The 22,509-nt window shown below is 45.4% G+C and overlaps 2 protein-coding genes across 10 annotated transcripts in view; both read right to left on the reverse strand.

The window, feature by feature from the left end:
• LOC119010936 (receptor-type tyrosine-protein phosphatase S-like) overlaps nucleotides 1-11,651 on the reverse strand; it is a 73,930-nt gene extending 62,279 nt beyond the window's left edge. For 7 of the 9 annotated variants that reach the window (XM_037083553.1, XM_037083552.1, XM_037083544.1 and 4 more), the window contains exon 1: nucleotides 11,271-11,647. The gene's annotated coding sequence lies outside the window, so the exon portion shown is untranslated. Of the gene's footprint in view, nucleotides 1-11,270 lie in introns of all 9 variants that reach the window. The other 2 variants (XM_037083551.1, XM_037083548.1) reach the window with 2 other exon arrangements.
• A 3,583-nt stretch (nucleotides 11,652-15,234) lies between these two features.
• On the reverse strand, nucleotides 15,235-19,053 carry fem1a (fem-1 homolog a). Its single transcript, XM_037084489.1, has one exon. The coding sequence runs from the start codon at nucleotides 18,724-18,726 to the stop codon at nucleotides 16,873-16,875; it is 1,854 nt and encodes a 617-aa protein (XP_036940384.1). The 5' UTR covers nucleotides 18,727-19,053; the 3' UTR covers nucleotides 15,235-16,872.
• Between the last annotated feature and the right edge of the window lie 3,456 nt (nucleotides 19,054-22,509).

Here is a 22,509-nt window from a genome sequence, read left to right on the forward strand (position 1 = left end):
AAATCCACCAGGCTTTTTCTCATTATTATAAAAATAAAGATGTCTTAAAAATAGCTTTCTTGGGATCATGAGAAGAATGAATTAAAAATGATATCCACCCACAGCCTCTCTGTGGCTGTCTGTGGCAGAGAGCGTGAGCTGTGCTTCAGGCCACAATTTAATTAACTGATCACCTGCAGCTAACGGAGGTAGAGGACACATGCGCCTGGCGTTTAAAGACAGAAGAAAGACAAACTTGAACTGATGATATTGTGTACAATTTCCTCAACTCTACATTAAACTTCCTTCATTTCACTCACATTAGGAGCAACTTCTGACCCTTCGTTTAAAGGTGCAATATAGAAAGATTCAGCCAGCTGTCTAACCGCTTCATGCTGCTTACTGAAGTTAGCGGATAGCTAGTTAGCTCGGTTTGCCATGCATGTAGCTGTCTGGACTTTGAGCTCGGAGCACCAGGGGAGTGTCGGTGTTTACACTGCCAGCACAGGAGCTTTGGACCAGACAGGTCAGGGCTCGCTGGCTCTGCAAGACAGTACATAGAAGTCATGACGTCAGTACTGCTGTTTCTGCATCCTGTTGATAATTCTACTTTTTCATTGTTTGAGTGTTTTCAACTAGAAATCTTACACAGTGCACCTTTAGTAACAGGAAGTGAAGAACATCCATAGACGTCAGCAGCACACTGACAGGATTACACACCATCATTTCAGACCATTTCAGCTGTTAGATTCTGTTCCCTATTAAAAGAATTTGGCGTGTGCTTCGCTTTTTTTTTTTTTTTTTTTGTTCAGCACAGCCCCATTTCATAGCCGAGACACCAAACATGGATTCGTGATTGAAGAACAAAAGGAGGGGAGTGGAGAGGGAAGCGTGACTGAAGCCTTCTCCTTCCTCCATGCGCTAAAATAACCAAACAAAGTTTCTCTGTGACCTCAATCTCTGCATGTCTAGGACACAGCAACGCTGCTGTAGCCCAACAATGGCGCGGCAAACGTACGCCCACCCATCTTAAAGGGGCTCCAAGGTCAGTCGAACCAAAACAGCTCAGAAGAGACATCTCGTAATGGATGCATCGGCCTCGGATGAGCCCGGCAACAGATGGACTGGCTTCTGCCAGACATGAAGCGTATTACCAAATGGTATAAAAGTACATATAGGGCAGATTATCGGAGGGGATCAGAGCAGACGCAACACAGAAAAAGTGTTTATAGGTTAAGTGAAACTTACAGTTAGTGCTGCTGGGCTCAGGAATAAATCTAACGTTTCCTGTGAGAAGGGGATCACTGTGGCAGAGATGTATTAACAGAAATATCATGTAATACAATATTTTCAAATGGCGCTAAATTGCAGCAAATTATTCTCTAACCTTTATTTCAACAAATAATGGTTCATTAATTAATCTCTAATGCAGCGCCACCTGTTTACCGAGGCGCTGCTTTCATCCACCAACTGCTTACGCTTCCACAAAATGGTAAAAACAAATTTTCTGAAAAGGATTTTTAATAAAGCATTCTTACGCTATAAATACGTTCAAATCCTTTAAGTTATTGCTTTGCCGGTTTATGCCCAAACAGACCTGATTCTCGGTTGCGATAACAGCAGGACTCAGGGGCATAGTATTTTAATTTTTTTGACATAGGTAAGAAAGTCGAGAGTCAGTGTGAATGTGCCCACAAGCTATATGCCCCAACGTGCACCATATCCCAAACGGGGTTTAAAAATGGAGCGATGCGTCACAGCGTTGGGGTGAAAAACCTCACAGCTTCAATTTCCACAATTTTCATGCTTTCAAATAAGTTGAAGGATTACTTGCTCCTCCATGAGCTGACTCAATTTTTCAACCCCCTTAGGCTCATAAACCTCTTTCAAGCCCCTTAGGGTAATGCCAAAAATGCAATGTCATCCAGCTGAAACACGGCTGCCTTTCTCTTCCCGCCTCCCTCCCCGGTGCCCAAAAAAATTGACATTTTGCAGATACTGTTTCACCCGATAGGTGAAAGTTTGCCGAGCAACAAGATGTCCACACACACAGACGCCTACGCAGCGTTCACTCGACTGAAACGACAACACGGAGCTCGCAAAGACCCAAACATGTCTCATAATGTCTCTCTTTTTCTCTCTCTTTCCGTCTTGCTCTTCAGAGGCAGCCGGTCTTCTGTGCAGCGGCTCATTACGCAGGCTGATGGTTGAGTCCTTGTCAACTCACTGTCCAATTAGCATATCTGAGGCTGGCACAGACTCTTACCCTAGCGGGAGAGAGAACTGTATATACATACTGATGTCCGCATAGTTATGCGCCTGCATGTACATCCCTAATTGTTAAACAGCACCGACACACGAGGGGAGAGGAGCTGTGGAAAATCATCCAATCACAGGTCGCCGTCCCCGAATCATACATGAGCCACACGGACGCACTGCTGCTGATAAACTGCATTTTTTTAAATTTATTAATTTTTTGAATGAATTATCAGTGGATAAGTTTTGTTATTTCTGGGTTAATTAATGGTTCAGTTTGTCATTAGTGACTTTATTCATAATTTAGTGCGGCGATTAATAATTCAGTGATTATAATGCTTCGCTTATGGCGCTGTATGTGGAGATAAAAGAAACAAAGGTGTGATCAGCTTTTTTTCCCCATTGTTTGTTAAAGCAACACTTGTGTAAATCTATCTATCTATCTATCTATCTATCTATCTATCTATCTATCTATCTATCTATCTATCTATCTATCTATCTATCTATCTATCTATCTATCTATCTATCTACCCAACATTCATGGCTGTCATGCATCAAAGCTTCACCATCTTTTCCCAATAAAATGAATGATTTAAAGTCCATCGACATCGAACGCCACACACACACACACACACACACACACACACACGCTTGCAGTAAAGACCCGTGTCATCGAAGACACACCGCAGCCAATTAATGAGCTTCTCCCGGAGCAGGACTGAGGCTCCCTGACAACAGAGAACACCTTCATCTTCCCTGAACGTCATTGTCATCACCCCGGCCATCATCATATTTAAATAGCCGCTTCATTAATGAGACATGCCAGCCATTTTTTACATTTTTTTCTTCTTTCTCCCCCTCCCCTGTTTCAGCTGTTTGGCAAAACCTGCACATCAGTCAGGAGACAAAGTGGTGGTGGTGGTGGGGGGAGCTGTGTGAGGCAGATTTCTTTTTTTTTTTAAAGTCTCTTGTTGAGAGTGTTAACGGCAACCTTGAAAACGCAGTGCTCTTGTTTTAATAACCTCACATTGACTGATCGTTTCGCACGGTATTATGCAACGGGGATGTCATTAATGCGCGCTCTGCGGACGGACTCCAAGTGGATACATCCTCCTATTGATATATCGAATTAATATTTTGCGAGCAGAGAACAGACACTTAAAATGCCATCACGCGGGGCCTCACGAGCGCTTTCTGTCCTCGTGTGCTGCAATCTTGAAGCAACCCCCTTTAATTCATTCTTTTCTTATGTAAAAATATCTCCGGTGCCTTTGGGAGGAGGCGCCTATTAATTTCCTGGAGACACACGCTGTGTTTGCCCGTGATCCAGCTGTCTCCTGTGTATTAGTGCTGCCATGGTATCACCTGTACGGCTTGGGTCACGTGATGCAGTCGTCCACTGAGAGCTCATTATCTCACGACTGCTCCGCAACAACACTGAGATCATCTTCGCTTAACGGTACGCTTCACACCCCTCACTGGTCCTTGACGGCCTATTCATAGCACAGAAATGTTGGCAAATTACAGACAACTTACAAGGCTATTAACCTAAAGAATTGACGACTGAATGTACAATACATCTACAACAAATCCTATATTTACGCGCCACGCAGGCGACCAGCGCTCGGCAGTTCTGTTGCTAACCAGCCATCGCACCACTTCCTGATGGAGATGAGATTTGTGACGCCAAATGAATTTCTCCTTGAGGGACGATAAAGTTGTGAATAGGATTGAAAACCGGAGTAATGGCGTAGAAAAACTGCATTTGTCCTCCGTCTCACTGCTGGAATCAGACACTGTGTGTGTGTGTGTGTGAGTCGTGTGTGTGTCTCCGTAAGTGACGAGATGAAATGCTTGTCAAGGGTAACAGACTTGCGCACGGATGCTTTCCACCAACGACGAGCCATTATTTTCACCTCCGTCAAACAAATGCTTTATCCACCCTGGCATCCTTCAGGAATTTAATCATGAAATGCCACAAACACACAAACAAACAAACAAACAAACAAACAAACGCAAGGCCACGTCAACCAGTCCACCGCTACCACAACCCCGCAACTCCGCACACATCACACAAACACACCGCAGGATGTTCCGTCTGATCCTCGAGTCGACTTTATTCTATCTTTCAAGTTTTCTCTCTGTGAGTTGCAGGGAAGGAACGGCTTCCTGGACGTTGTCCCTCGCCCATCCTGCATTGTGCAGGACTTTTAGTGGAGCGGAGCCGTCTCTCTGATGCAATAAAGATGTTCTTTCACTAACCGGCAAATGGAGGCATGCCAAAATCTTTTTCTATTCTTGGATATGTGGAGCTGAGTACAACAGGACACACTTGACTTGGAATAGATGGCACAGAACTGCCAGGGCTATTTCGCAAAGGAAATTAGAAAAAAAAAAACAATGTTATTGTAATGGAGAATTACTCTGATGAGGCGTTTTTTAAAACAAGACTAAGAGAATAAAGCATTGCTAGCAGATCTGTGAGGCTGCACTCAGGCGCAGCAGCGCTCCGAGCTAAATGAGCATCAGCGTGCTAACATGCTCTAAATGACACTGCAAACGAGCTGATGTGAGGCAGCTGTATCTTTACAATAATCAACACCTTGGTTTAACATATGAATATTCTAACATTTGCTAATAAGCACTGAGCACAGTACAGCTGAGGCTGATGAGAAAGGTACAGTTTTGAAGGTATTTGTCCAAAAAAACCTGGACATTTGGACTCGATGGTGGCAGTTCACCAGAAAGTCGGGTTATAATTCATCCTGAGGGCGGACGAGAAACGTCTACGCCAAACTTCATGGGAGTTCTTCCAACAGCTGAGACGTTTCCATCCTCGTAGCGGTGCCAGAAGAAAAGCCGAGGGGATCAACAAAGTTATTACAACTCCTCCCGTGGAGGACATGCCAAATTTCACGGCACTCCGTCCAATGTTTGCTGAGGCATTTCACTCAAACCCACAAGTGTCGATCTTTTCAAAAGTTCAGAAAGAAAAGTCAGCCGACCATCTGATACATCCTGCTGAGAGCATGAATATCTGTAATGACTCTCAAGGCGATTCGTCCCGTAGAAGACAGGAAGACATCCCTCTCAGATCTCAGAGGCCTCCGCAATCTGCTTTTCAGACAAATCATAAAGACTGCAGAGTTTATTGTCCTCTTACTTCAGTTTCCAGTACAGTACGTGAACAAACCAAATAGACCAATAGACTCCAATCAGCACAGCCGTCTCATTGGCTACATCACTCAGACGGCTGTGCTGATTGGACGAATGAATTCACGCGGCTTTTTGCGCTCAACTCTTCCTCGGATAACGCCAACAATGAAACGCGAGTTATAGCTAGAACTTGCGTCAAAACCGAGTCATCTTAAAATGCAGTTTTGTGTTTTAATGGTACAAATTCATTTCATTTAAAGTCTGGCTGCAGGCTATAGCTGAGCTGGGTCACCGGAAAATAAGACTCAATTTGGCGTACAGGAGGAAAGAGAAAACATTCAAACAATTACAATTATGTTGATGCTGTTTTATGTTTTGTGAGGTAAAATGTTCTTTAAATATCGTTTATATGAATAATTGTTGTTAACTTTCGTTTGGAATGTCAGTCGACTGAGGATCTTGACTTGGGATCCCGGATCCATTTTGCATCTTGACAACACAATAGAGAAGGTGTTTGCTTTTCGAACACGGCCGACCCTTTAAGTTTCAACACTGGGGATGTAAAATGAAACTGTGTTTGTAAAGTCTCAGTGCCAAAACAAATTTGATTAACCAGTCCACTGCTGTGGATGAGTTACGCCGGTGATACTTCTGTATCTTATGCCGGATGGCAGCAGACAGGTGGGTGATGTCTTTAAGCATCCTCTGGGCTCTGTGCAGACATCTCACTTAACAGCGATACAACGGCTCTGACAGATTAGTAAGAAAAGGTTTCACATGACAAACACAGATCCAGTTCTCCTGTTTTGGCTTTCATGAGGCTTCGTCCTACCGCATGAATCAAAACCGAACAAAAGATGTTATCATTTAATATTTTGCAGGGTGTATTTTTGGGCGCAGATAAATGTATCCAGCCCCCCCTCTGTGCACGCTCCGAGGAGATTTTTCCCCTCCATGACTTGAAAAATACTCTTGAGGACTTGTCAGGCGCTCGAAGCAAGGTGCATAGAATATTCCGCCGTTTGAACATCTGCTGGCGGCTTACAGTGCACTTCAAAGCGGACGGAGCCCACTCTTTCTCCCGACTTCTGATTAGGCAGTTTGTCTCCTGCTTTGTCAGCCATCTTGTCAGTCAGCCCTACCCTCCTAATGACTCCTGTCAGTCAGGGATGTAACTGTCAAACCGAGTCAATGGCTGCACTCCCTCCACCCATGATTGGATAATGAGCTGTGTACATCAACACATTTAGCCATTTTCAGCGCTAAAAAAAAAAAAAAAAAAAAAAAAGTCAGCCGGATGAAAAGAAAAATCGTGCCTGTTGTCAAGCAGGGTGCGGTAAACTTCTGCAAAAGAAAGAACTCGGGCCGGAAAAAAGACAACTGCCAAATCCCATTGCGGAGGAGAAGAAGAAGAAGGAGAAGGAGGAGGAGGAGGAGGGAGGAGGAGGAGGAGGAGGAGGAGGAGGAGGAGGGAGGAGGAGGAGGAGGAGGAGGAGGAGGGAGCTGTTGAAATAGAGAGAGGGGTTGACCAGAGGACAGCGAGGCAGCGGCGGTGGCGGCAGCAGCAACGGCGGCGGTGATGGTGAGGGTGAGGGTGGGGGCGATATGATGCCCTCTTTTGCATAAGGGGAGGAGAGGAAGAAGGGAGGGGGAGGGGTGAGGAGGAAGGTGAAGATGTCTTCAGATGTGGCAGCTGTGATGAAAAGGGAGGCGAACGACGGAAGACAAGAGGTGGGGAAGAGAGGAAGAGGAGAGGCAGCGAAGGGGTGTGCATTATTCATCCCTGCTGACACATGAGAATCTCTGATTCATCTGGAGAAGGGCATCAGTCAAGTCACAACCTATCTCTTAGCCTTCACTCATAGGAGCACACGGGGACGGCAACGACACACACACACACACACACACACACACACACACATGCACACACATGCACACGTGACACACATGACTTGGCAAATGGGTGAGAAAGGGATAATTATGGGTCTGACTCGCTTCAGAGACCCTCAACAACAGATTGAGAGGCATCTTTGCACAGCGAGGCTGTGGCGCGTGTGTGTTGACTTCAACATGAATATTAAAAAAAAAAAAAAAACTGTCTTCTTAAATCACGTGCAGCTCAGGAGGGACGTCAAACAAGCCAGAACTGGACTGACAGAGAGGCGGATTTAAACTCTTTAACCAACACGGGTGCTGCAGCTGGAGGACAATGGAGTGTGATGTGTTTTAAATCATTTTTCACATCGTTATTTATTATCATCAGGCATTATTAGTCAGTATTCAGCTGCATCTTGGAATGGAGAGACTGTTGTTGTTGTTGTTTCTCGCATCCAGTTGATGTAATTTATTATATTCACACAGAACTCAGTCGTCCCCCGTATGTATTAAACACTAATTGCAGTTCAGTGGTTAAGTGGAGGCTGCAGGGTGTGCTTTTATTTTGATTTACGATCGCATTATGATTCAAGTTCAACGGAGTGATTACTTTTTCTGGTGCACAGTTTCCATCAAAATCACAGAAGGTGTTAATTTGTCGAGGCCCGAACCAAACAAAACATGTTTTTCTTACATCTGGAAGAACAAGGACTCGCAGGCCAGGGCTTCTCTGCCGCACGACAACATTTCCCATCGTGAAGCTGTTTCTTTTCACACGTTTTACCTTTAGCAAAAAAAAAAATGTTGGATGCTGCACTCGGCCATGTTTTCCGGTAATAACTGGATTTATTGTGAAAGTCTGGATGTGAAGGAAAATTATGAATTGAGGTTTTGGTTTTAAACTGATATCTGATGATACTCAGGTTCATTAAACTGAGTTGACTTTTGAATCATTTGATGTGATCTATCTTGGAATGGCACGATTCAATCTTGGTTTTATTGTGGACTGGGATAAAATAAACACAATAAGGTGATCCTTGTGAATGTCATTATTGGGATAATCGCCAAATTTCCTCACATGAATGACTTGAGAAGGCCGTCCAGCTCGCTCACGTACGGTTCTGTCGGTTTGCTGATTTACTCTGAATCACATGAACATGTCACCACGGCTGGAACGTTAAACCGGATGTGTGTTTAAATAAAAACCAACAGGGGGGATTTCTTTGTTCTTCATGTGTACAGGAAGAGCTTACAAGTCTGTTCAAGTGTGATCTTAGCTTTCATTATCACGGTTTAATGTTATTTTGATGATTATTGGATAACGCGGTGAATCACGGTTCCACTGGACGAGATAATCGTGACACGAAATCTTCATCTCGTCTCATGACTCACGATCAATCTTAGAGATTAAGAGTTTTATTTTATTTTATTTTTTCTCCAGAATCAATGCACACGATTGTTTAGCTGATGTGAACACAGTAAGAGCACACACCACGCCATCAGAGTGACACACCAGGCATCTACAACAGGAACTTAAACGCCTCCTTTTTCAACATCTTGAAGCAGAATCGGTTCACAATTCTTCATTTTAGCCGACAGAATTGCTGTTAAACAATAAAACTGCGTGATCGTGTTTTAAAGCTTGATTCCACAAACAGATTTACATCCTTACTGGAGATAACGCACATCAGGAGAATCTCTGTTTGGACTAAGGTTTGATTAATAAATAAACATTAGTCATTTTGGGATTCCTCTGTGGCTCTTCTGCTTTGTTAAACTGACTTGACATCAGTTTGAATATTTCCCACAGGACTCGGATTAAAGCTCCCTTGTTGTGGAGCAGATATACATTTTAACATCATAAAGCCATCCCTCTCAGTCTACTGTTCTTATGATTTCCAGCATGTTTGCCAGCCCCCTCATGGGTTCACTCCGCACACGCTGTACGCTTTTGTTTCCAGCCGCTCCGGAATGAACGAGAAGAGAAGCGGAGCAGACAAAAGCTTACTGTTCGGGAAAAGGCTTTGAAAAGGTCAATTAATATCAATGCCGAGACAACAACAAAGTTTCTGTCTCCTTGTAATACAGGAGGGGGCCTCGCTCCTCGGCATCAGAGCCGCCTGCCTTGATGTTCTCCTTCCTGCCAGCCTGACACGGGCCAACAGGGCTAATGGAGAGTCCTGACAAAAATCCATGGACATGTAACATGTAACACAGGGGAGGGGAAGGAAGACGGCGGAGCAGTTAGGGTAAAGCTGCAGCGAGAATCGGGGAATAAGACTTCAATGAGGCCTTTGACGTGAAACCAAAGCTGCTCCACTGGGAGCCCGTGTCATCCGGCATATTCGAGTGTGGATGGATCTTACGCTGGTATCTGCTTGGAAAGAGCAGGAAACCACTGAGGCCTATGGTTGAACCCTGTGAAATGCTATTTAAGGGAGAACATGCCATCGCTGATTTCATAAGCTGCTGCTCCTGACAGCGCCGGGATGAATACCTGTGGGGCCGAGCGTCTCTCGGCTCACTCGTGTTTGATCCGAGGCAGACAGACAGACGAGATTTGCCGGCTGAATTATTCTGCCCCACCGTGATGACTTTTCCCTGTCAAAATAATGTAAATATCCAGATCTCTGGTTCCATGAAAGTATGTGGCTTGTGTTATTTCCGCCACCCCTTCAGTGGAGCTCAAAGCCAATGAAGGGAAAACTGGGAGGGGGGTGGAAAAATCTTCTAAAGAGATGAATCCATGTGTAAAAATGCCTGATTAAAATAATTAGGGATGTGGAAATGGTCTGGAACAATAACCAGCAAACGCACGGTGCCCCAGGGAAAATCTCTCCCCCCATCTGTGTGCGAGGAAGGAAGACCTCCCTCGGATTCACCACGACAGTGCCGATTTTCCAGCTTTACGCAGGGCCACACAGCGCAGAAACACACAGAACCTAAACGGGCATTTGGAGTGCACATGATTAAATCCCAAACAAGCAATAGCCCCTCGGAAAAATGTGTCAGGATGAATCCATGTATCGTTAAATTACACTCCGGCTGCGCGCTTGAGTGGCTGCGTTAACATCAAAAATCCTGCTGCGTGTAATTATAGACATAGGAGAGGACAACAGAACCTATATGTGCAGATGGGCTTGTTTTAAGTAAAGAGCCTGAGAGCAGCAGATGCAGCAGCCAGTCCATTGTCTGGAGAACAGTCTTGTTAAATAAGTCCCTCCGCTTTGGCACCTGGTGCCTTCCACACCAACCAGCACCACTGAATGTATAATCCGCCTGGGAGCCTCCTCAAAAAGTGAGACGTTAACAGAAATGGATTTCTACTTTGCTGTGGCATCACTGAACTGAACTGAAGTGAAGGACTTCCTCTTTTGTTTCTTTTTCTAAACATCCCTCACAGATCTACAGGATGCGCTGTGCCTTTTTTTTTTCATCCCTCTTCTCTTCTTCTACACCTGGAGGGCTGCTGCTGTAAAGGGCCATCACAAAAAAAAAAAAAAAAAACACTTTAAAACGAGAGCGGATGAGGAGGAACAAAAGGCTCTGCCAGTCTGCCCCCCGTCCCCCATGCTGCCCTGCCAACAATAAGCAGGGAGGAGGGATGAAGAGGGGGTGGATGGTGGATGGTGGATGGTGGTGGAGGTGGAGGAGGGGAGGACGCGCACTCACTCACTGGCAGCGCTGTTGCCAACCCAGCCTGGTCTGCACAGCCCCGCGGTCTGATCCTCACCCAAAACCCGCTCGGAACAAAGTCTCAAGTGATGCTCAGATGAGAGAGAGAGGGGAGAGAGGGAGAGGGGGGGAGGAAAAGGCACCAAGCGCACAGAAGCGGCCCTTGAGATGTGGAGATGAAGGGGTGAACGGTGAGATCTCACCCCCCGGCAGCAGAAGGTGAGATTTCATTAGTTCCCCTCTATATTAAAAAAAAAGAGGGGGGGGGTATTCGACAAGTGCATAGGTGTGGGTGGGGTGCACGGCGGTGTTAAAGGATGCTTGGTTACCTTGGTAGGAAGTGCTCCGTCTTCTCCGCTGTCCGCTCGGTTCATGTGGGTGGATTTGCAGCTGGAAGCTTCCTCGGAAACAGCGGGGATGAATGTAATCCAGTGGCAGCAGAGCTCCACTCAGAGAAAGGTCTGCCTTTGTGGAGCGGGACGCATGCACGCATCGCCGGCGTTTCTTCTCTTCTTCCACCCCCCCCCAAACAGCAACCGCACCGCACCGCACCGCACCGCACCGCACCGCCCTGTCCGGCTGTCGACCGACCGAGCTCTCGGGAACGCAGCGGGTCACGGCTGCTCCTCAGCCCCTTTGTCGGGAGAGCATTGCTGGTCGGGCGGCCTCAGATACTGCTGGTTGATGTCATTGATACTCCCTGCCTCCTTCCTTAATGCCCTCCTCCTTCCCTCTCCTCTCCTCCCCCTCCCAGCTCTCCCTTTCTCTCTCTCTCTCTCTCTCTCTAACACACACCGGAGCCCTCCCCCTCCCCCCTCCCCCTCCTTAACACATGACGTGATGCAGGCAAGGTCTCCAATAGCAACCGTATCCCCCATCACCCCCTATTACCCCCATCACCAACCACACACACACACACACACACACACACACACACACACCTCCTGCTCCGGCTGGATCGCTGACTGCTGCAAAGAGGTGGCCGCTGAGGAAAGCTCTGCTCTTGTGTAGCGGCGGTGGCTGATTTCCTCCACAGTGCTCCTCAGGGGCCAAAATGAAGATAAGCACCTTGAAACCCTGTAGATTCCCCTAATATAGTGTCTAATTATAGCTGCTGGCAGGGATACAGGGTCAGAGCTCCGTGACAGCTCCTACAGAGCAGAACTCCCTCACTAAATTACAGCCGGACCCTCTGCGATCCTCTGGAGCAGGGACACCAGCTCACCCTGGACTTTATTAGAATATATTCAGAACTCCACAGGAGGTGGACGACACAAACATACAGACCAGGTAACTGTGGTCGAGGACAATAGATGTTAGGAGTTGAATATGGAGGAAGAACTTTAACTATGGCTGCTGTTAGCGAGTTAGCTCAGGTAGCTGTGCAGCTAGCAACTCAATACATAGAAGGCTTTCAAACAATGTCAGAACTGTCACTGTTTTTCTGGTCACTGATTTACTGTTTTTTAAAAAAATGTTTTGAACTGTAGCTACTGTTAGCTTGTTAGCTCAGTTAGCCGTGCAGCTAGCGGTTCTGCTCAGAGCACTGGTGTAGTGTCGGTCTTGTTCACACAGGAGAATTAGCAGCAGCATGCTAACTTCAGTAGGTATTTTAACAACCCAACACATAGATGTCTTCGAAACAACCTCAAAATAGTCATTGTTATTCTGTCTTAATTTTGGTTACTTTTATAATGTTTTAAACTAATAATAAATTTTACATATTGCACCTTTTGAATATTTTCCACCTTTCATAATGTGAAACGGACGTATTTTTTAAAAGTATTTCCATTAAATTTAATGATAATAGGAGGCTTAAAAAAGTCTAATTACAATTATTTTGCAAGAAATTCTGATTTTGATGTTATTAAGATTAATGGTAATTTTGACATCACAATTTTTATTTTCACCGAACAGAAAAACAAATGATTTGAAGCTGAAAATTGATAATTGTGTGGCTCTATGGTCACAGTGAGACCTTGGGATCCTCCAGCAAGAGCTTGCAAAGTGTTGCTGAGCAGGAATAAGAAGTAAAAGATAAAATCGTGTTGGGATCTCTGTCAATCCAACACTGTTACATCTGGATAACTTCTTTATGATGCTGTTTTGTCACACATTTGTATTTAAAAAGCATTTTGATTGATTGTGCAGCCCTAATTTTAACAATAAACAAATTACTCATTTGTCACATTATATGTGCTGATCCTTGATACAAATTTGGGCTGTTAGAAAGAGAAAATGACAAGGAAGGAAATAGCGAATGGCAAACTCTCCAACCGAGGACAACAGGGTACCAATTATCCATACCTGACCTTTACTATACAATACGAACAAAGCGTAAAATACCGGGGAAGACTGACCTTTTCTTATGTGCAGATGTCACCCATTATGAATTGTACACCACGGGAAGATCTCGTTCGGGTGCAATTACTGTAAATATTCACCAACTAATTATGCCAGTAATCAATCAATCCATCATTAAAAAAGAAAAAAAAATGTAAAAATGATAAGAGAAGCCCCACTGATTCTAAAAAACACATTCTCAGGCGACACAGGCCTTTGTTTCATACGATTTGGTCTTATTTAGGTCACACAACGTGACAAAAACAACCGCCACGAGGGCAGCGTGTGAGGTGTCGGGGCCGTGGCGTTGGAGGCTGGCGTGACGCTTCAGGACTGTGTGAACGAGGCTTTTTTCTTCTTGCCATCTCGCGTCTTTGCTGACCACCGCTCAGCTCGGCGCCACACACCGCGTCAGCAACTCCGGCCCTGCCTGTATTTTTGTCCATCCTTGATGCATTACAAATGAATCCTCAGCCCTGGCCTAATGGCTTGGTTAAAAAAAAAAAAAAAAAAAAAAAAGTCACTCTGAACAACTCATTCTCTCTCCCTCGCTCGCCGACAAAGAGACCGCTTGACAGCAAAATTAACCAACTGCCACCACTTGTGACGGTAATTGGAAGCTACAGTTTTTGAGTCCTTAGCGTGGTCTTGAGGGGACAAAGGCTGCCGCTCTGATTGATTTTCTTTGTTGCTACTGACATCTAGTGGGAGATCACTATTATGTGCTGGTGCAGCCTCTTCAAAAAAAAAAAAAAAAAATGAACACAAAGGGTTTTTTGAGTACAGGATCAGGTGTGTCATCGTGTCCCATGGCAAGAAAAAAATGCTTCCAAGAATTATTTTAACTTCATGACACAAAAAAAAAAAAAACCAAGATGAATGTAGCACAAAGAAAATCTTTATAATTCAGAGGATGTACTTCTTATTGCTCTTTGTCGCCAGGCAGCGCAGGAGACACTTCCTCTTTGTCCCTGGAGCTGCCTTTGACCTCTTGACATCATAGGTCGAGCTTTCATTGTCAAGATATTGAGGCTAAACATAATGGTTACCACATCACCAGACACCCTCTACAGGAAGGTCAGAGGTCAGGTCAGCTAAAGCGATCCCTCGGATCTATGATCTCATTTAACGGGGGCGGGGGTCGCATTTTGTCCGGGGGGACTTGAACCCCTCTTTACCCAGCTGGTGTTCCTCTGCTGACTGTATCAACATGACACCTGTCACATTCACAGTATCGATAGCAGATAGTTTATATTTCAGTCGGACTAATCGTTAAAATAAATGAGCTCAGACTGTTTCTGTTTCCTGTCAGAATAATGCCGTCTCTGTTGTCTGTGTACTGTCTCCGCCAGTCACACTGCGACCTGCCCGACTGTATAGCATTACAGTATTCCCATTTTCAGAGTTGAAGCTAGGGCAAAAGATCCCTAAAATTAGCAGGGTAAGTGCCCTGTCTCTACTGCTGCCCCGCAGCAGTGACGTTAATTGCGCTCTATTTATACTTGAAGAGTGCAGGACTCAGAAAGATCAAGTTTCTGTTATGCATTATTTCAGTGTCCTCAGGTTCATGTGACGGAGCAGCGGAGAGCACATGTTTGGTATAAAGAGCTGATTATAAATGGGCACTGATTGTTTTTTTAGTATTCTTCTGATATCACGTAACGTAAAAGAGTTTGTCTACCACTTTTCTAAATCAGAGTATTTTATGGATCTGGCTGCCTGGATGGGATTGTAGAGCTTTTAATGTGCTGCAATCCCGAGCATTAAAATACATCTAATTATGTATGACGACGCTCTTAATGCAAATGCAACCAGCACTTAAGATAAAAAGAACCTGCAGTAAGTCAGATCAATGGAGAGGGAGGTAATCAATTACCAATCTTTAGATGCTTAATGTTCAGTTTACGTATTTAAAACAAACAGTTTTCAAAGAAAGCTTTTCCACACAGGTCATGTTGCGACACTGAATTTTATTCAAGTATCTCCAACACACTTTTGTTCTCGAGTTATCATCAGTTAAACGAATCAGTTGAGAAAGAGAAAGGCAGCGACTGTTCAGATAGCCTGAATGTAAGTTTGTCTATTTCGGATTTAGAGCCTCTCAGTGTGCAGTCGACTTGGTGGTGCTTCGCACAGACAAACAAATAAAACATTCATGATGACACAAGATGAACAAAAGAGAGACCATTTAAAAATAAGACTAAGATGCAGGAATGGAGCCGTGTGTTTCCATTTCTGTGAGCTGCATCCGAGGTTAAAGGGAAAATTCACTCCAAAAACAGAATTGACACATGATCTTGAACAGACTTTTCTAATGGAGAATAACTGGAGGGCTTGAGCTCCGTTATCATCACAAAATGCTCTGTTTCTGATGCCGCCTCTCTGACAGCGAATTAGACATCTCTGGTTTTGTTAACATTACACAGAAGAAGAGGTATGTAGGCACACTTTGAGCTCCAGTTTGAAACTATTCATTTGGACATAGGCAGATCTCTTAAGAAAACATTCTCGAGATGCCAATTCATTGTCAGTGAAGCAGCCTCTGGTCAGTGGTCAACATCTGGTTAGGATTAGCATGTAAAATGGAAGAATAAATCCCATGAAAAATATGTTCATGTAGTGAATCCATGGCCTCTAATTGGAATATCATAAACTGCATAGGTTAAAAACATATGTGGGGAGAACTGGGGAGTGTTAGCCAAACAATGGCACCTGCTCTTTTCACATGAGGATACCTTGAGAGGATGCTTATCCTCAAAGTTATAAAGCCAAGTCAAATCAAGTCACAGTCTGACAATATCAAATATCTTCTGGAACTGGAAGCTTCATGTAACTCCTGTATCACCTGTAGGTTATTACCTCTCCTTATAATTAAAGTTAAGTTAGTTGCTTTTCATTTTCTGCCACCAGTTAACAGTCTGTAACAGAACACGGCTGGGTGGCTGACATTTGGCACAGTAAAATCAACACCTTCCCGTATAGAGAATGGTTTCGTGTGAACAGGCAGAACCGGGCAAAGAAAAACTGCCAGCGAGCAAAGTTTGTTCAAACACATCCTTTTCTGAATGAATTTGCAAGTGAGCTACAATATTCACTCTTCATTTCCATGCATGTTTTATTTTTTTCTGGCTAGTTTGTTCAGGTGCTTCCTATCAGTAAATGCTAAAACCCATCTTCCGTACAGTCCAGCCACCACCAAACACACACACACACAAGCACCATCGTATCATAAGTCTCCTTTTAACTGGGAAAAAAAAGGGGGGGAAAATGCATTAAAGCCTACATTAAGTTGGAAGTTTCACCCAGCTTTAAACAGCAGTAGGAACCAACAATCACTTTGAAAGTCTACATGTCTTCAGGTTAGAAGTCGAGCAATAACTGACCAGATATCAGCCAGAGATTTGAACCCCTGCGGCTGGATGTATATTGCTACGGTTTGGTCTGACAGGAGCGAAGCGGATGTCAAAAAGAAGACAATGAAGAGGGAGAATGGCGTGGAGCGGGACGTCTGTGGCAGGTCGTACTAAGGTATGGGGGTCAACAGGAAAAGTAGTGCAGGGGTGCCTCTTCATGGGACAGAGGTGGAAGTCAGTGCAGCTCAATGAAAGCCTCCATCTCCTCAGAGATCAGTCCCCTGTAGGGCAGTCTGTGCTTTTCTATTGCACGCGCCGCCAGGCACTGAAGGGTGACATAGTTGAGCGGGTAGAGGGCTGGGTGTCCGCTGCTCTGCTCATCCAGCAGCTCGTAGGCCGTCTTCCTCTGTGCATTTTTAGCGTCAAAGTGAGCCCCGGCCTTCATAAGTAGCGCCATAATCTCCGGACAGCCGTTGTTGGCAGCGATGTGCAGCGGAGTGTTGTTCTCGCAGTCCCGCGAGTCGACGTCAGCGCCGCACTCTAGGAGCAGAGCTGCCACCGCCTGGGAGGGGAAGCGGCCCACAGGGTAGCGGCCCACTGACGTGGTTTCCTTGTCTACGGCCATGTGGAGAGGGGTGAAGCCACTGCGGCCTCGAGGGTTGAGCTTCAGCAGGCGGTACACTGTGTGCTTCTTCTGATGCTCCTGCTCGGGGCTGCACTCCAGCTTCTCCAGCAGGAAGATGAGGTGCAGGATGATGGAGAGGGCTTTGGTGAACTGCGGAGCTTCTGGTGGGTTGTCCCTCTGCGCCACCGCTCTCTCCACCTCCCTCACGCTTTTCCCCAGCACAGTCATCAGGTCGTGGAAGGTGATGCGCGTTGACAAGGTGCCTTTGGCCCGGTCTTGGAGAACAAAAGAGAAGAGCTCTGCAAAAGATAAGAAACTGGAGGCCGTCATGGGACTGAGAGGGTCCAGGTTGCTCTGCTGCATGTCTAAAGCATATTTCCACAGGCTGATGCAGCGCTCAAAGTTGCCCGAGTCAGCATACACAGCTCCCCTGTAGCGGATGTAATAAGAGGTGTCTGGGTGGGACGGCCCCAGGATGCGCTCTCGAACTAACAAGGCCTGCATCCTCATTTCATCTGGGTCTGTGATCAGAGCCTCCAGCTCCTCTGCAGTGTTCACCTCCTGTGCACAGCCGTAGGCAGGGATAGGGGGACCAGGTGGAGGCTTGGCCAGAGATCCGATTTTGTCCCCTGGTTGCCTCAGCTCCATGGCCCTTCTCCAGTACCTCATCGCCCCCAGGAGATCCCGCTTTTTGTCCACAAAAGTCGCCCCGAGGAGCTCAAGCGCATCAATGCGCTCCTCCCTGGAGGTGCGAGGCTGGTGGGCCAGGTACTCCACGATGTTGGTGTGACCTGTTACACTTGCAGCGAGCAGCGGAGTCATCCCGTATCCGTCCCTCTCCATGCGAGCGTTGCACTTGAGCAGCATCTTCATGATGTCCAGGCTGCCTGACTCAGCACAGTCGTGGAGGGCGGTGTTTCCTTTCACGCTCTTGCGGTTGACATCAGCACCGCGGTCCAGGAGGAACTTGGCGATCTCCTTGTGGCCCTTGTAACAGGAGATCATGAGGCAGGTGTGGCCGTGGCGGTTGGCGACCTCCATGTCGGCGCTGTGCTCCACCAGGTAGCGGACGATCTCCAGGTGGCCGTCAAAGCAGGCAGCTCGGAGCGGCGTTGAGTTAGTTAGCGTTGCGTTGTTGACCGAGGCACCGTGTTTGAGCAGCGTCTTCACCACGGGGAGGTGACCGGCCGCCGACGCCGCCCACAGCGGCGGAGCCCCCTCGATGGTCTCGCCGTCAAAGTTAACCGCCCCCCCGAGTTCGACATTCGCTTTACAGTGTTCGAGGAGGTAATCCACCACCTCTAAATGTCCGTACCTGGAGGCTATCAGCAGAGGCGTGCCTCCCTGGGTCTTCTCCTCGGCCAGAGCCTCCAGCTCCTCCGGAGTTTTGTTGCTCAGCAACTTCTGGATAAGTTTCAGCTTACCATCTCTGGCCGCGTTGAAAACCGCCGTGCTAATGTCCATTTTACAGGCTCTGAGCTGCCGCGCTGGACACCAACCCCATTACCACTCGGTTCTGGACCAACTGTCGAGTCTGTTTTTAAACAGCACCGGGCAGGAGTCTTAGTTCGGACTCGGTTTCTAGCTCACATCTTTCTGCCATTTTGAGGGTGCTGTCAAGATGGCGTTTGTGTTGTTTGACAGGTCTGTGTTTACGATGACAGCAAGGCATTGTGGGTGACGTAGTTTTTGACGGAATTCCTTGTTCCCGGAGCGGGAGGGATTCAGCCGCTTTACAGAACTACATTCCCCATGATGCACTTCGGTAGTTAAAGGGCCTACCAGCTGATGGGTTCGTTTGTTACGGTTGTTCGCAGCAGCTCACGTCGACGGGCAGTGCCAGCTGATTCCCGGCTCACAAACCGAACACACCCCCAGAAACAAGAGACGTTCAACTGATAACAGATACAGAAGAAGAAGAGTTAGTCCAGTAATAGAATAAAAAGTTCAAAGATTAAAATATATATGTATATATATATTTGTGTTGAATCAAATGTATTTTTTTATTTATATATATTTTTCGTGTTGAATCAAATTTATTGTAGCAAAATATACAGTGTGATACAGTTTTTATGTATCCACAGTGTTGGGAATCAAATTACCATTTAAATGGAGCAGCTGTTTTCTTCTTTTTTAATTTTTTTTTTTCATGTTGTAAAGAATATATGTTGATATAAATATTTATGTTGAGTAGGGGAGAGCGGGGCATCTTGTCACACTCATTTTTGCAGCCAAAAGTCTGATTTATTTGGACCAGAGTTCTGAAAATCAAGACTTCATCAATGTGCATAAAAAAAAAGAGGAACAGCACATGAACAAATAACAAATAAACGAATATTGATGAGCCTTTGCAGATCAAACCTCTTAACAGAAGAAGATCCATCCATCCATCATCTGTACTATCTATGCACGCCGCTTAATCCTCTGCAGGGTCGCGGGGGGGCTGGAGCCTATCCCAGCTGACTTAGGGCGAAGGCAGGGGACACCCTGGACGGGTCGCCAGTCCATCGCAGGGCCACACATAGAGACGAACACTCTCACACACTCTCATTCACACCTACGGACAATTTAGAATGATCAATTAACCTCAGTATGTTTTTGGACTGTGGGAGGAAGCCGGAGTACCCGGTGAAAACCCACGCTTGCACAGGGAGAACATACAAACTCCACACAGAAAGATCCCAGGCGTCCCAACCGGGACACGAACCGGCGATCTTCTAGCTGTGAGGCAGCAGTGCTAGCCACTGGGCCACTGTGCAACTTCTTGAGAGGTTGGTGGACACGTGCAGAGACCAGCTCCAGAACCTGCTGAGCCCACTGAGATGGTTATTGATCCAACATCTGGCATCACAGCATCAGAGCCAGATGTTTCAGAGACTTCCACAACAGAAGGTGTCACTGAATCATTGCCATGTGGTAAAAGGCAAGGTGACAGAAAGCTGAGTCTAAGTTGGACAGTGATGATTCAAAAGTCTGTCAGCGGAAGGACGAACAGCTGATGGCCGGAGAGGACAAGGACTCTGCAGCAGTCACCAACAGAGGTGACAAGCAGCAGAAGAGCCATCTGACATCCGCAACTGAGATGCTCGAGACAAGAAGAAGAAAAAGAAGAAGAAGAAGAAGAGCTGAATGAAGGCCCCAGCTTCAGCATCCAACAGTGGATTTAAATGCTTCCTTTACAAAGAAATAATAAGTTGTCCTTTGCAAACATCACCTACCAGATAAATATCACATCTCTAGACTCCTGTGTACAAAATGTTCTTTATAGATCTTACAAACATTTTCACAGTAAGAACAATGTGGTATTAAACTGTAGGCGACTAATCTTAACATCATCACATTCCTACATAAAGCCAAAGACCAGAGAGGGGACTTGAATACTGACATGCAAATTGTAAAGTTGTGCAAAACACAACATTTATTGTAACTTGGATGTAATTTGATCTTCCCACTCTTTGAAAAATCATCCACCTACTTTCATATTTATGAATGCAGTGTGGCATGCAGGACTCTGCAGCTGTTAATGAGAGCTGAGCTGTGAAGTAGGATTAGAAAATGAAATAAAAAATTAATGCTAGTTGAAATCTGGGGGGATTTGAATGTTGGTGTAATGACATGACACCTTCGGCTCGGCAACAATCACAGAGATCTGAATTTTCACTTCTTTGTTATTAAACCGAAAGATGGAAAAAGGAAAACAAAAATCATAATCGAACAAACAAGTCAACACATTCGAGAACGTACCATAGTTACTTTTAATACACTAAAACTTTGAGTTGTTTACAAGGAAATTCAGACGACTGTGCCAGAATTATAATGTCATTGGCAGTCAGGCTGTGTGATAGTCCCCGCTTGCATTTCTCGTCAAACAGCAGAAGTAATTGTTACTTAAAATGAATGATTATTCATGTAAATGTAAATTATTCAATTCTAAAGTGCCTGGGTAGCATTTCGAGACTGACCTCAGCAAAGTCTCTCCGTCACCCCACTTAATGTCAGGAAGCGAGCTGCCCTGACGGCTGAGATTCTTTTAAAAGCATGAAACATCGCAGGAACGAGCTTGTGGTATCTCATGATAAATGACTGCTGTTTGGCTTCTTTCAAATCTATAATCAGCACAATCTGTCATCAGGTTTTTGCAAATGAGTCCCAGCCACTTTATAAACCCCTAAGAAGAGCAGAGGTTACTGTGAAATAACCAAAACTGTTTTAACTTGGGCATAAAATATGTGTTTTCAAGTAGGATCCCATTACTTACAGCATGACGCTGATTGAGAAATGGGTTTTTTTTAAAGACTTCTGTATCAGTGGAAATAAAAAAAAGGTATAGAAACACTTAATGCTTCACTCCATTCAGAGTTTATTACCTTATTTTGTCTCTTTCCCATAATTTGCAAAACGCAAAAACACTTAATTTATCTTTGCCAGTTTTATCTCTCTGCTCTCATGTCTGCAGCATTGAACAGTTCTTAAAGCTCACAGATGAATGTGTCCCTTTATAAGTGAATGAAGAGTACGATTATCAGCCTGAGAGTGTTCTCACAGTGTTTTTATTCAGTAAAATGTGTTTTTCTTTCCTTTTTCGGGGTCATCAGAGCGTCTGTCCCACTGTGTACGAGGGCAGGTCACAAGTCAATTAAATTAGCTTTTCATAATTCAGTATTTCTCAGATTGTGAGATGTAGTTCTAGTGTTCCACCAGTAGAGGGCGCATCACATCCACATTTATAGATGATGCTCTTTAGTAGAACAACCACTGTGTGCATGACAGATGTATTGGTGAGGACTGCGGGGATGTGTTGTACTCCCTCAGCGCAGACGTATCTTCGTGCCTCAACCCAAATATTGAACACATAAATGAAGATGTTTCCTCGCTGTACAGATGGGCAGGAGAGTTCTTGATTCATGAGAGTCGTGATTAAACCTCACGCTGCCTTTAATATCAATTTGAAACCCCTCCGGAGGACAGGCTGCGTAGTAAACATGCCTCTGAAATTAAACAGGGAGTTCGGCTGCACAGGAAGACAATATCGTGCGCAGAGATTCCGGATTTAAAAGCCTCGCAAATGACACCCAGCCTGCGCCTGCCTCCCGGGGCCCAGCGAGCTGTTTACAAAAACTGGAACGCTGGAGGGCGGCGGGGGGGACGAGGGGGGTGTAATCATTTCCTCGGGCTCGTGCTTGATCCTGAGGAATTATTAGAAGACAATCACAGAGACAAAGCTGCAGGCTGGAAAAAAAAAAAAAA

Source organism: Acanthopagrus latus, chromosome 21 (assembly GCF_904848185.1).
Source record: "Acanthopagrus latus isolate v.2019 chromosome 21, fAcaLat1.1, whole genome shotgun sequence".
NCBI classification, from domain to species: Eukaryota; Metazoa; Chordata; class Actinopteri; order Spariformes; family Sparidae; genus Acanthopagrus; species Acanthopagrus latus.

Excerpts from the sequence above, each read along its gene's own strand:
- fem1a (XM_037084489.1), bottom strand. The coding sequence starts at position 18,726 with ATGGACATTAGCACGGCGGTTTTCAACGCGGCCAGAGATGGTAAGCTG.